Here is a 15,518-nt window from a genome sequence, read left to right as displayed (position 1 = left end):
TTTTGCTATTCATCATGCAGTGAAGTATATAGGACTTAAAGGAGAATTTTGGACTAGGTTTTTCTTACTTTTTCTATGATGTTATGATATCTTAGGATGAATGGTACAGTAGAAAAATTTCATAACTCTATCCCGGGGCCGCCACAGCTTAAAACGTGCGTGGGTAGGCCTTGCGTTAGATCGCATATTTTAATAGCTTTTTACTCGTGCCAAAACTTACTTTTCAGGATTCAAATGAAAGAAACAGCCGCGTTTCCAGCTTGCGGATCTGCTACTTTTGATGCTGTTGTGTGACGCTGTGGTGTGATCAAGTAGGGCGTTAATTAAAAAAATAATTAAAAAACACTAAAAGTTAGAATATGGAAATAAGATGTTTCTGCCCGACAACAACGATAAAATATCTCATCTTATATCGTCACTGTAGGGGGCAAACCTTAAAGTGTCCAAAAGTATTAGTTCTTGTTAATACTTTTCACTGGTTAACTATTTATAAAACCGACGGACACACTTAAAAGCACTGTCACTTGAATTTGTTCAAAAGGTCCTTACACACCGGGGCGATTTTTTCGTGCGAATAATACGCTTTTTTAAAAAACCTTATAAAGTCAATGCAAGCGTACATGGCGCAAAAAAGCGGAAAAGCGAAGCGAAAAAGCGTCTTTTAATTATTCGGAACGAGTCCGAATTTTGCGTATATTCGCACATTCGCCGGTGTGTAACCGCCTTAACTCTTTCAGTGCCACAATACGTCAAATACGTCATGAGGCCTGACGCCCCGTGTGCCACACTACGTCAAATACGTCATGAATTTTTTTTTTTTTTAAAACGTTTTTTTTTTTGTTTTTGGAAAAACAGGTTCAGAACCCAAGATTATGATGATTTGAAGATTTGCTGCTCCATTCACTTCTTGTTTAACTTTTTACTGAAAAAGGCTGTATCTCGGCTCCTAAGCACTTTTTTTTTTACAATTAATTTTGGTTGTGGCACTCAGAACCAAAATTCCATAAATAAGCATGGCATTGAAAGAGTTAAGACTTAAGACGAATTCTAAAAATTTGAACTTTTTGTGTTTTTTTGTAAATTAACGCCCTTGATCACACTACAGCATCACACAAAAACATCAGCGGCGTGTTTTGAGCTTGTAGATCTGCTCCTTTTGAATTTGAATCCTGAACAGTTCTGGACATAATGACAGACAATATATTGACTTATATATCTATGATATGGTGTTAGGTTCAGGGTTACTGTTCCATGAGCAATCATTTCTGTGTCTTTGAGAAGCTTCTAAGTTGGGACTTGCGTACCGTAATTTAATCCCTGTGATGTCATTGGCCGTGGCATTGTCCTTGTTCTCTTGTGTTTACAGCAAAATAGCAAATCGTGACTTCAGTAAATATCAGTTAGCTTGATGTAACGGCAGCTATGGAGCGCACATAGCTGTAGATAAAGCATCATGTCGATCGGATTGTACCATAAATATTGATGTTTTCCATATGGCTATGGAACAGCAATATTTACAAGTGAAATCAACATCAAACGCATTTATTTTGGTTTCCTGCAATGAAACCAACGTACGGATTTGAGCTTTAACACGCGATGATTGAATGTAGATATTTAGTCATTAGCCTTTTGAATAAAATTCCATTTTAGTCATCTGAAATGGTTTAGTTTTAGTCTAGTTTTAGTTGACTAAATATCATAACATTTTGGCGTCGTAAATGCCTGATTTATATACTTAGCTGCATGCCAAAAATAGCCGATCTACAAGCTCACAACGAGTCGCAGAAATTGTAGATCGGCTATTTTTGGAGCGTGGCCAAGCATTAAAATGGCTCCTAACATTTTCGTCCAGCTTTTTATTTGTTGACGAAATTGTCAATATATTATTTAGTCATAGTTTTAGAAGGTTAGTCCACAAACATTTTTAGTTGTCATAGTTTTATTGGACAAAATTAACACAGGATCAGAGTGATCTAAAAGTCACAGGAAGAACGAGATTCTTCGTGTGTGCCTGTTCACCGCTAGCCACTCACCTCCGGTCGGACCGGGTCCTCGATGCCGACCACACAGACGCAGGTGAGTCCGGACAGGATGTCGTTCTCGTTGTCCCAGTCGGGCTCGCCCTCCGAGGCGGGGAAGTCGCGGTACGCCATGCAGATGGTCCTCAGGCCCTCCGACGCCATGGGCTCGATCACCTTCTTCACCATGTCGTCCCGGTCGCGAGGCCGGAACACCTTGCACTCCCCGCTGGCCGTCAGGATCTTGTAGCACCTGGGAGGGAGGGAGGGAGACGGAGCAGCCACAGGAGGAGGGAGGGAGACGGAGCAGCCACAGGAGGAGGGAGGGAGACGGAGCAGCCACAGGAGGGAGGGAGGGAGACGGAGCAGCCACAGGAGGGAGGGAGGGAGACGGAGCAGCCACAGGAGGAGGGAGGGAGACGGAGCAGCCACAGGAGGAGGGAGGGAGACGGAGCAGCCACAGGAGGAGGGAGGGAGACGGAGCAGCCACAGGAGGGAGGGAGGGAGACGGAGCAGCCACAGGAGGGAGGGAGGGAGACGGAGCAGCCACAGGAGGAGGGAGGGAGACGGAGCAGCCACAGGAGGAGGGAGGGAGACGGAGCAGCCACAGGAGGAGGGAGGGAGACGGAGCAGCCACAGGAGGGAGGGAGACGGAGCAGCCACAGGAGGAGGGAGGGAGACGGAGCAGCCACAGGAGGGAGGGAGACGGAGCAGCCACAGGAGGAGGGAGGGAGACGGAGCAGCCACAGGAGGAGGAAACACAGTCAGAAATAAGGCTTTTCACAAGGGGAGTAGGCCTGTCATAATTACTATATATTGTAACAGCATGACCGCAATTATTATTGTTTATTTTTTTGCTTACTCGTCTGAATCGTTAATCAATATCTCCCCAGTGCAGTCCTCATAGGATTACACTGTGAGAGTTTATACATTTTTTTTTATATAGTTCTGTCGATAGTGTAAAGATTATTCATCAAATATTGGAATATTGGCTCACAAAAAAATGTATTCAAGGCTTCATGGGTGAGTAATTTAAAGGTATTTTTTGTCAAGTCAAGGAGCCCCAAATTGATATATATTTGGCCGCGAACCCCCCCATCTGAAAATGTGTGTGCCTGTGCCAGGGTGTTAAAAAAAAAGTCAAATAATTTGGTCTCTAGTCAGATGATAGAAGGTGAATAACAAAGAGACAGCCTGGTCTCTGTGTGGGTTAAGAGGCTTACTGAGAGTTGTTACTGGATCATTTTCTCAGCGCTCGTTTTTTTTATTTTATGCAAAGTTAAGGGGCTTGGGTGGGACGCACTTCAACCGCTGCTTAGCTTCTTAAGCCGCTTCCACGCGTCATTTGCTGTGAAGCCTCGACGACCACAACAATTACCGACAGCTTAGCAGCTTGACTGTCCCCATATGACTACTATTTGTTTTATATATGTTACAGTATGATTGGAGAACCAGTACGATTGAAGAAAGCGCGCTCGTTTTTACCACCCACCCAGCACTAGAGGGAGCCACAAGCCAGGCTTGTGCACAAACATATATGGCCACACACAGTCACACACACACACACACACACACACACACACACACACACACGCGCGCACGCGCTCATGCTTTTTTTGGTTTATTGAAAGCAGGACTGTTTAGATACTTTTATTGTGTTCTGGCTTTTGTTTTACTTTCTCCCTGACACACACACACACACACACACACACACACACACAGTGATCCATGAAAAGAACTATTCTGTCCCTATCGGTTTACAAATCAAACGGCGCTGAGTCGACTAGTGGAGCATCGGCCGGTCACCGCGGGCACTCGCGCCTGGAGGCGCGAGGGCGCGCTTCCTCGGCCTCAAGCTCCACTAAGTCGGCGCGCCGTGCGTGTGAACGCGTGTTCAGCGTTCAATTGGCCCGAACACGGGCCAATTGTGTTCATGTAGAGCATTGGTTCTCAAAGTGGGGTCCGGGGACCCCCAGGGGTACTTGAGGGTGTTCCAGGGGGGTACCCAGAAAAATGTGTAAATATAGCATCAGAATAATTATGACCTTTTATACTTTGGCTATTAAAAAATAGCAGATCTACAAGCTCATAGCGCGGCACCGAGCGCTGTAGATCTGCTATTTTTGAAAAATTTGTGCAAATCTTTGAATATATATATTTTTTAAAGCAAACATTTGTAACTCAAATCTTTGCTTCTGGGGGTGGTCCCTGGAACAAAATATTTTTAGATGGGGGTCCGCGGCCAAATACATATCATTTTGGGGGTCCTTGACATGTAGACGCTTGACAAAGCCGGAAGCACTGCGGTGGATTCGAGCGCACAAAACTCCGTGGTGGTGGGCAGGCACTTTACCGTTGCACCACTCTGAGCACCTGAGCGACCTAACCCACATGAGGTTTGAACAGAAACCACTTCAGTAGGTGTGATGGTTTGAACAGAAAGCACTTCAGTAGGTGTGATGTGGTGTTTCAGTAGGTGTGATGATGTGATGTGGTGTTTCCTCACTTCTTCAGCAGGATCTCGGAGGCTCCCTTGCTGAACATGCGGAAGCCGCCGTCGGCGTTCTTCAGCACGGTGCTCATGGACTTGCGACATGAGTTGAAGGTGTACACCTTGTACAGCTTCTCCTCGGGGATCTCGTTGCGGATGGCCTGGTGGCAGAAGTGGTGGTTTACAACAGTTAATCCAACTAATTCATTTAGGCGATTATAAGAAAATAATTGGCCTTATAAATACGTTTCATAAGTACGTTAAATAAGTTTTCTGAACACACACACACACACACACACACACACACACACACACACACACACACACACACACACACACACACACACACACACACACACACACACACAGTGTGCTGCTTTAATTGATTTACTTGTTGATATGAAATAGACTAAAAAAGCCCGATTCTCGATGACTCCATTACTCAAAAAAAGGAATCGACAGAACGAACGCTAAGAAAATAATGGATGGTCTCAGCCCTACCTGGTAGTCTCGCTTCAGGTTGGTGGCGAAGCCCAGCAAGGCACACTCGGTCTTGTTGCCCACCTGCCGCGGCAGGCCGCCTTCCTTCTCTGGAGACTGTGGGGTAGGAAGGAAGTAGGAACAAAGGGAACAATAGTAGGAAAGGGAACAAACAGAGAGAGACATAAAAAATGCAAAGTCAAAGGTTTGCAGAAGTGAGATGGTTTCTAGGTTCGCTCAACATTGTAGAGAGATCTGGCACATTACGGTACGTCGGCGACATCGGTACCGGCAATTATGTAGTCCAGTGGTTCTCAAAATGGGGTACGGGGACCCCCAGGGGTCCTTGGAGGGGTTCCAGGGGGTCCCCAGCAAAATGTGTTACCTTGGCCGTTTGAAAATAGCAGATGTACAAGCTCACAGCGAAGAATCGTGAAAGAATCATTTATTTTATTGGAATCATTTTGAATGTTTTAACACAAATCTTTTCTTCTGGGGGGGTCCCTGGCACAAAACATTTTCAGATGGGGGTCCGCGGCCAAATGCATCATCATTGTGGGGGTCCTTGAAACTAAAAAGTATGAGAACTACTGATGCAGTCGATGTGTTCCGTACTTTGAACCTGGAGTACCTAGTTTTGTGTCATTATGGATGAATGTTTTCTAAAGTAGCAGACTGACTATTTTTTTTAAATCTTTGAATAGGTCTTAACCCAGTTAGACCTGAGGCCAATTCTAAAAATGCCTTCTAAATCTATGAATAAACTGAATGCTATATATTGGTGGGTATAGATTGTACAGCACATTTCTCACGATCCTCTGTGAATGGACTATTCTTTTCCACCCAGACACTACTGGGGATAGATTGTACAATTTGGACAAAGTTTTATGCCTAAATACCTACCATAATCTTAGTAGTGTGTAGGCCAGTGTTTTTCTAACACCTACGTAAGTGTCTGTGACACTTGTCCTTTTAACTTCAATCGTTTCTTTAGTTTGAAGTTAATTTATTATTATTTTGCTTATTTTTGGGATACCTTTATTTTGACACTTCCTGTGTATTTTGGGCTACCTTTTATTTTGGACACTTCCTGTTACTTGACCGGCCTTATCTGAGGCGTGCTAGCGTTACTCACAGGACTAGGGGTGTGCCGATACGTTATTAGGCTCGCAACTTCGATACGATTTTGATACGATACGATACGCACTGTTTTATTATGAAAATATATGGGGGAGGAAAAAAAGCAAATGCAAACAAATAATTCTGTTTTTGCATTATTCAGACATGCAAACTTGTAGCTTTTCAGCTACAATAGCCGTTTTGAATCCAAATAGGGCAATAGTGTGACACCTGACCCGAAAAAAACAACATGTTGTCACCCTTTTCACCCCGGGGCTGTTTGCATGCCTGATTATTATTACTGTGTAAAAAAAAAAGAAGAAAAAAAAAAAGATATTTTTTCCCCCCAAAACGATACATATCGTCACAAAATCGTATCGCGATATATCGCGGGACGATATATCGGCACACCCCTACACAGGACAGATCCATTCAGAGACCGTCAGAGCAGAGTGACAGTAGAGAGAGGCACGGCCGCTCACCAACGTAAATGTTTTGTTTGCTTGCTTTAACGTTCTGTGGCCTATTTGTAACCTGTAACCCCAGTGGTGAGCTGTGGATTTTTTAACTAAGGGGGCTATATTTTATGACGTCACGTGCACGTGCACGCGCGCGCGCAGGCATGTGCACATAGCAACATGCCTGCATATCCAACATAGCAACATTATTTTCCTTTTTTTATATAAAAGCCCTTTACATATATTCACCCACACATAAGTACTTAAAATAATCAATCAACTTGTCTTTACTTGAATAACTTTTTTTTAAAGACTTACATTGCTTTTAAAAAACAAGATTTTTTTTTTAAAACAAGTAAAAAAAAAAAAAAATACCCTTTTGCCACTCACCAAAACAAAGACGGTTTTATGGAGTTGAAAGCCTACTTTACTAAATGGGAACACTGTGAGTCCCCACCTCACGTCTAAAATAAACTTTTTGGCCAGAAAAGAAAATATTTCACCGGAATTAAAACCTGTTTTTCGTTACTCCACAGTGCCCTCTACAGATCTGGTCAATGGAATTTTCCTATTAGACCAGATTCTTCCTTCCGGTGAAATATTTTCTTTTCTGGCCAAAAAGTGTATTTTAGACGTGAGGTGGGGGCTCACAGTGTTCCCACTTAGTAGAATAGGCTTTCAACTCCATTAAACCGTCTTTGTTTTGGTGAGTACCAAAAGTGTATTTTTTATTTTTACTACAGACGAGAGGCTGCGCTACCGCGGTGCGAGGGGAAGAATCGAAAGTACCATAACGTTAAGGAGAACTCCTTCTAACGCTATGGACCAGAGCTAGACAGGGATAAGTTTGTGAGTGTCTGGCAGGCTACTAGCTCTTGCCCTCTGCTAAGCGATTAACCCTTTCACACTCCATGGCTTAATGTTATGCAAAGCAGCCAGGTTGAGGCCATTGTTAAAGGTGTTAAAGACGGCTCGCCCCCATAGAGGTATAATATAGCTCGCCCCTGACGGTGCGTTGTTGTGTTAATGATTGACGGCTCGCGGGCGGCTGACGGTGAGTGCTCGCGCGTGCATGTGGAGCTCGTGCATGTGGAGCACGCGCGAGCCCCCAGCCTGGGAACTAAGGGGTCGACGACCCCCCGTAGCACCCCCTTCAGCTCAACCCTGTGTAACCCTGTATTCTGCACTTTAAATGCGCAGTTGGAGTACGGTTGTTTATATATTGTTCACAGTGCCTGTTGTTGTGACGTTTGGGGCAACTATGATCGTTTGAGTTACCTGAAGCCAAGGTGGTTTTGTATGCAGCCCGTAGATAGCACCCTTTGGATAGCGGAGCGAGGTACAGGAGTGTTCCTTTGTTTGTTTGTTTGGATTTTCTTTCCGATTAAATTTGGGATCTATTAATTGTTTGTCTGGTATTTTGAACTGGTTACGGTACATTCTCGTTTGGTATTTGCATTAATTCACTGAATTATATCAACTATAAATTAACAATTTTATTGTTGAATTGTACTTTGAAAGTGATACTTTGAAATGCACCGATTTTATTGTTGAGTGAAACTATGAAATGATTTAATACGATTGTGGGGGTGTGCCGATACACTAATTTCACCAAACGATACGATACGATATTTGGCTCACAACTTCGATACGATTTCGATACGATACGCACTTTTTTATTATGAAAAATATATGGGGGAGAAAAAAAGCAAATGCAAACAAATAATTCTGTTTTTGCATTATTCAGATATGCGAACTTGTAGCTTTTCAGCTACAATAGCCGTTTTGAATCCAAATAGGGCAATAGTGTGACACCTGACCCGAAAAAAAATCAACATGTTGCCACCCTTTTCACCTCGGGGCTGTTTGCATGCCTGATTATTATTTTTTTTCTCAAAACGATACATATCGTCACGAAAACGTATCGCGATATATCGCGGGACGATATATCGGCACACCCCTAGTTACATTATTTATTTCTATTTTTATAGTTTTCACGGTGTTTGAACAAAGCTTCATTCTGTGTTGAAGAGAAAATAAATACACCCGTTGAAACCATCCACCTTCGTCATCATTCAAATCCAAGGGCCGCTACACCTGCCACAACCTTAGTAGTGTAGGCCAGTGTTTTTGTAACACCTACCATGATCTTTGTAGTGTAAACCAGTGTTTTTGTAACACCTACCATGATCTTTGTAGTGTAGGCCAGTGTTTTTGTAACACCTACCATGATCTTTGTAGTGTAGGCCAGTGTTTTTGTAACACCTACCATGATCTTTGTAGTGTAGGCTAGTGTTTTTTGTAACACCTACCATGATCTTTGTAGTGTAGGCGCAGTTGACCGCCATGCCCAGGACCAGGATGTCTAAGATGCCGGTGGGGATCTCCCGCGGTTCCGGGATCTTCCTGTAGTGTTTGTCGGCGAGGAAGCACTGCACCACGGCCATGCGGTTCTGGGTGAGCGTGCCCGTCTTGTCGGAGCAGATGGCCGTGGCGTTGCCCATGGTTTCACAGGCGTCCAGGTGACGCACCAGATTGTTGTCCTTCATCATTTTCTGCGGGAAGTAGGAGAGGAGTTGGGGCCTTGAAATGCTTCATTCATTTTCAATTCTAATGTCATCATTGGAAATCTGAAGTTTTTTTATTTTTGTACAGAAGAACTTTTTGTACAATCCCTTCTCTACCCTCTTTTGTGACTCGTATGATGATTTTGTATAAACAAGGCAACTGATCATTTTAACCCATTAAGACCTGGAACGCATCTGTGTCACTTTAGATTTCTTTGGCTATTCAAAAATAGCAGATAGACAAGCTCATAGCGCGGCACCGAGTGCCGCGCTACGAGCTTGTAGATCTGCTATTTTTGAAAAATCGTGAAAATTATTTTTTTATATTTTTGTCCTGAAAAATTTTTAGGATTTAGATTTTTTTTTACGCGGCCTCAGGTCTTAATGCTGGGGGAAAAAAAACGTTTACAATTTAGGAAATTGTAACAGCTAAATCCATCCTGCCCCCAAACATTCAGAAATCATCCAGTAAATAAGGTTTTGTGATGTCAGGAATGGAAGAAGTCCACCCCTGGTTAAACTAACCCAAGCCTCCCCATAAACAAACGCAACCATACCTATATCATCCATTATACATTTAATGACACTGTCAACACTAGAGTGGCTTCCAGAGCATTGCCAAGTATAACTGGTTCTGAATGCGAGGCATTTTACAATGTACATTTATAGGCCAATAGTGTACTAAGTACAGTCAATACAGTATATGCACAACTAGCAGCTTCATCATTCACTCATGTTGCGGAGAACTTCTGAAACAATAATAATAAGTCATCAAAAATAGCTGACAAAACCAATGGTCTGGGGCATAATTACAGGTGGTCCATAAGTAATTTCCATATCATTATTTTAAAAGAAAAATCAACTGACACGGACTAGTATGCGAATATCTTTAAGTTGTCCCATATCTATCCCACTTTAACCCATTAAGACCTGGAACTGTGTCATTTTTGTATTTGAGCTAAAAAGCATTATTTTACACTTTGGGCTATTCAAAAATAGCAGATATACAAGCCGCGCTACGAGCTTGTAGATCTGCTATTTTTGAAAAATCTTGAAAATGTGTGCAAATCTGTGAATATATATATATTTTTAAAGCGAATATTTTTAACTCAAATATTTGCTTCTGGGGGGGTCCCTGGAACAAAATATTTTGATGGGGGTCCGCGGCCAAATACATATAATTGTGGGGTCTTTTGAACACCACTGATATAGAAACATACGTTTTTAAGAATACTGTTGAGATTTAGGAGACATGTAGAATCGGCTTCAGGTCTTAACACATCCACTGCCAAGGGCTAATCTCATAATGTACTCACCAGTGCCAAGGTGTTTTTGTTGTTTTTTTGTTTTTTTCATGTCGCCATAGATCTTGTTAAAATCCTTAAGATTGAGCGCTACACGGTCTGTTTACATCCGCGAGATCTCCCTGTATCTCCCAGTGAAAACCACGTGTCAAACGGGGCATCCATGTTTGAGTTAGAGCGGATTACGTTAAACAGTGAAATGCGAGGAGAAAAAACTACAGGAAGAGAATTGAGTTTCAGTTTCGTCTGTAGAATGGGAGCGGGCGTGATCGTCAAAACCGGATCCCAAATAATTCTATTTCCTGTCATCAAACCGGAAACGGAAGTGGATCAAAAAAATTCCGAAAGTGCACCCGGACCGCGCATGCGCGAAAAGACCGCAGCTACGGTCTCGGCGCTTAACAGTTGGATTTAACGGCCCGTAGGACTACGGTCTTGGCGGTTAATGTGTTAATGGGTTAAATAGCATACATTACATCGGGGGGGGGGGGTTCCAGGCGGTCCCCAGCCATTGATTGATAGTTAGGAACCAAATGGACCGTTGTGTGTCTGTAGCCCTGACAGCGTACAAATGGGTTAAATTAACACTGATGATACTACAGTGTAGATAGGGGGTCCCAGAGATAAAAATTGTATCAAATGGGGGGTCCCGTGGCCTCACGCATATCAAACTGGGGGGGTCCTTGAAGTTAAAATGGCTGAGAATCACTGCTATAGTTGTAAAAGTACTCTCTTATGGGGGTCCCTGCTGTATTTTCAAATGGGGGTCTGCGGGCTAATGCGTGTCAATGTGGGGGGTCCTTAACTCTCTCAGTGCCAGACCCTGAGTTATCCCGAGTTTTCGGGTTATACCCTCAGTGCCAGAACGAGAAATCCAGAGTTAAAAAAAAAAAAAAAAAATTATCATTATCTGAAGATTTGCAGCTCCATCCACTCTTTGTTTAACCTATAACTGAAAAAGGCTGTATCTTGCTTCCTAAGCACTTTTTTTTTCTTTGAAAAAAAAAAAAAAAATCTGGCAAAGTTCGCAATATTTTTTTTTTTATTGGCACTGAGAGAGTTAACAATGGAAAAAGCTTTGAGAACCACTACATTCCACCACTTTGTGTTTGAAGGCAACAGCAATGAGCTCCTCGACACGGACACAATCCTCCGTTAGCCACCAGGCCCAGTAGAGAGGGTGACGGCCTAGCTAACGCGGTAGCAGCTTAGCCTGCTAGCGTTAATAGGCTAAAGCGTAAGCTGGTTAGCGGTGATAAGCCCAGTTTGGATCAAAGATTCACCACAAGACAAAAGCCATTAGAGGGACGCTGCGGTGGATAACAGAAGTGGCTGAACAATGGCCTCAGAGGAGGTGAAACTATGTTCAATTGCTGACCACTTAGAACCAAATATACTTAAGTTGACCGGGGTCCCCCAACAGGGCTCTATGCTAGACCCTCTAGTAATTCGCCGAACACTAAATCTCTTCCACGGAAAATGGCAGCATATACAAGCTCACAAGCCGTGAGCTTGTAGATCTGCTATTTTAACTCATATAGTGCCAATGACGTCTTTTGACGGCCGTTTTCAGTGTGCCATTAGTGCCAATGACGTCTTTTGACGTCACCTAAATTATTTTATTTTTTTCAAAATTATTTTTTTTATTATTTTATTTATTTTGGTAATTTTTTTTTCTTTTTAATCTCAAAGGAACTAGGAGAAAACGATTTTCAAAAAGTTAATTCTCCATCCACTTCAATGTTAAAATGTAAACGGAGAATTTTTTTTCTCCGTTTGACCCAAAATGCCTTTGGCATATGGATCAACAAGCTTGAAATAAGCCTGGCAGTGAATGAGTTAATGGATGAAGAAAAAGTATCATCTACATGGGGAAAGAAATGTTTTTTTTTAATGTTTACAATCTCACACTTATGTAAAAGGGGGTGAAACTGCCAGTGTGGCAGCGATGTGCCATTGTGGCTATGTGCCAGCTACAGTATGTGCCATTGTGAATCCTTGGCTATAGTGCTGCACGATTCTTGCTCAAATGTGAATCACGATTTTCCTCCATAAGAATTGAGATCACGATTCTCACACGATTCTCATGTAAATATACAAATATTATGGAAAAAAAAAGAAATGTATTGGAAAAAAAATCGACATAATTTGAAGTCGAGATTGCATAGGTGTCTGAATCGAGATCACGATCTTTTTTCGATTAATTGTGCAGCACTACTTGGCTATGTTCACACTGGCAGAACCAAATCAGATTTTTGGCCTATCCAGACTGAAATCAGATATTTCTTTTATCTTAAAAAAAAAAAAAAAAAGCACTTCACTATTCAGATTTGAACCACATTCTTAGGTGGTTTGAAATGCAAAATAAAGGTATATGATGTACGTGATGACCTGGTCGTTCTAAGTCCATACAGTGGAGGGTTACAGCAGCTATTGAAAGTTTGCTCAAATTATGGCATTGATCGTGACATAATTTATAATGCAAAAAAAGAGTAGTGTCATGATAGTGAGAAGCCACGAGGACAAGAAATCGGCCTTCCCAGCCTTTCACCTATGTGACAGTCGTCAATCTGTGTGCCAGGAAATCAAGTACCTTGGCTTGGACACATTTTTACTGACAATCTCCATGATGATAGATATATCTCGAGGCAGTGCCGCATACTTTATGCCCAGGCCAATATGCTGCTTCGCAGGTTCAGTATGTGTTCAGATCCTGTCAAGTGTGCACTTTTTAAAGCATTCTGCAATCCCATGGTGCACAATACAAGAAGGGTGGCATGCGGAGGCTTAAGGTGACCTACAATGATGCCCTGAGGATACTACTTAAGGTCCCTAGATGGCATAGTGCCAGTCACTTGTTTGTTAACATGTGGAATCCACACTTGTGAGGCTCTCTTAACACATTGAGTGCCAAAAACGGTCCGGGCCGTTTTTCATAATCCAAACGAGGTGGAGGAAAAATATATATATATTTTTTACAAAATTTTTTTTTCCCCCTTCACAGCACCAGGAGATATCATTTTTCGAAGATTTAGACTTTAATCCACTTCCTGGTTAACTTATGACTTCAAAAGCCTGTATCTCGGCTCTTGTGTACTTATTTTTTTTTACTATGTATTTTTGACTATTTTTGACTATTTTCAACTGGCTGCAACTATGGAACGGATTACCGAATGTTTAAAAAAAAAATCCCCCGATTGTACGAGACCTCTATGTGTGTAATGAGGGGATCACCGTGAGGACGGTGATCACTGAAAATATTTTGTGACTACTTGAAAAAGGTTCAAAAATGGTTAAAAATCCACTTTACCCTGTTTTTAAAAACCCCTGGCACTCAATGTGTTAAGACACTCTATGTATGGATTCATGTCTCGCCTGGATGAGTCCCGGAACAGTATTATGGAGGATATAGTCAATCCTAGGATTACTCGTCCAGGCTGCGTAAACACTGGAGAGTCAGCCTCTATGTATGATTTTATGTTTTTTTTTTTGGTAATGTATTGTTGTTTATTTGTATGATTATGATATTTGTATGTACTCTATGGACCCCCCGTGTGTCTGGAATAAAGTTTGAATTTAACTCTTTAAGACCTGAGAACGCATCTGTGTGTCATTTTTAGATTTCGTTGGGCTATTCAAAAATAGCAGATATACAAGCTCATAGCGCGGCACCGAGTGCCGCGCTATGAGCTTGGAGATCTGCTATTTTTTGTAGCCAAAAGTATAAAATATGGATAAAGTGGTTACACAGATGCGTCCCCCGGTCTTAAAGGGTTAATTGAATCCTGTAAAGTAACAGTTTTGGACATATGCGGTTCCCACCCGACAGAGACAATTTGGTAGATGGATGGGGCCAGTGGTGGAAAAAGTACTACAATTCTTTACTTAAGTAAAAGTACCAATACTGCAATATAAAAATACTCTGTTACAAGTAAAAGTCCAGAATTAAAAATGTACTCGAGTAAAAGAACAAAAGTATTGGCATCAAAATGTACTTAAAGTACCAAAAGTAAAAGTACTAAATATTTGAAAATAGCAGATCTACAAGCTCACAACGCGTCGCGATGCGACGCGTTGTGAGCTTGTAGATCTGCTATTTTCAAATAGCCTAGGTATAAAATAGGGCTAAAGTGGTTAATGTATGTTTCATTATATCATAGTTTATATCTGAAAAGTAACTAGTAACTAAAGTTTTCAAATAATTGTAGTGGAGTAAAAGTACAATATTTGCCTCTGAGATGTAGTGGAGTAGAAGTAAAAGTATTGGAAATTGGAAATACTCAAGTAAAGTACAAATACCTCAAAATTGTACTTAAGTACAGTACTTAAAGGGATACTTCACTTTCGGCGGGGGGAAACATTTAAAAAATATATTAAAAATAAATGAAAAAAGTAATGGAAAATTCATGGCCCCCTCATGCATTAGAGTGTCCTACTAATGTGTGAGGGGGCCTTTATTTTGCCATAACTTCTTTCATTTTTTTTTAATATATATTTTTAATGTTTATTTTATGTGAAAGTGAAGTATCCCTTTAAGTAAATGTACTTAGTTACTTTCCACCACTGGATGGGGCTCTAGTACGGCCAAACTAAACCGTGGATGATGTTTACCTTGACAGAGTAAGCCAGGGAGATGGTGACGGCCAGGGGCAGCCCCTCTGGTACGGCCACCACCAGCACGGTCACGCCGATGATGAAGAACTTGACGAAGAACTGGACGTAGATGGGCGTGCACTCCTTCACCCAGGGCAGGTCCTGGATCCAGAAGGTGTCTATGGCGAAGCGCACCACCAGGATGATGACGACGATGGCCGACATGATCAGACCTGGGTGGGTGGGTGGGTGGGTGGGTGGGTGGGTGCGGGTGGGAGGAGAAGGCGAGAGAGACTGGGGTCAGAATCCAGTGTCACGCGATTGGTCACATAATTGGAATTGCGATTATCATTAACCGTTAACTGCTTAACTGCCAAAGACGTTTATAAACGTCTTTGGGCATTCAGCTATTGCCTGCCAAAGACGTTTAAAAACGTCCTGAAAAAAAAAAAAAATAAAAAAAAAACTTTTTTCAAAAAAAGAAAATT

The 15,518-nt window shown here is 42.1% G+C and overlaps 1 protein-coding gene across 3 annotated transcripts in view; it reads right to left on the bottom strand.

The window, feature by feature from the left end:
* The window catches only part of LOC308079814 (plasma membrane calcium-transporting ATPase 1-like), a 94,127-nt gene that overhangs the window by 25,808 nt on the left and 52,801 nt on the right, over positions 1-15,518 (bottom strand). For all 3 annotated transcript variants that reach the window (XM_080421417.1, XM_080421418.1, XM_080421419.1), the window contains exons 9-13: positions 15,049-15,263; positions 8,879-9,121; positions 5,011-5,106; positions 4,525-4,670; positions 2,034-2,271 (exon numbers count right to left, since the gene is read on the bottom strand). In XM_080421417.1, the coding sequence (XP_080277543.1) occupies positions 2,034-2,271; positions 4,525-4,670; positions 5,011-5,106; positions 8,879-9,121; positions 15,049-15,263 (938 nt within the window). The remainder of the gene's footprint in view (positions 1-2,033; positions 2,272-4,524; positions 4,671-5,010; positions 5,107-8,878; positions 9,122-15,048; positions 15,264-15,518) is intronic.

The sequence above is a fragment of the Gymnoscopelus braueri genome (genome assembly GCF_963280865.1).
Source record: "Gymnoscopelus braueri genome assembly, chromosome: 23".
NCBI lineage: Eukaryota > Metazoa > Chordata > Actinopteri > Myctophiformes > Myctophidae > Gymnoscopelus > Gymnoscopelus braueri.
The sequence above is the reverse complement of the archived record's forward strand: the minus strand, read 5'-3'. Positions and strand labels throughout refer to the sequence as shown.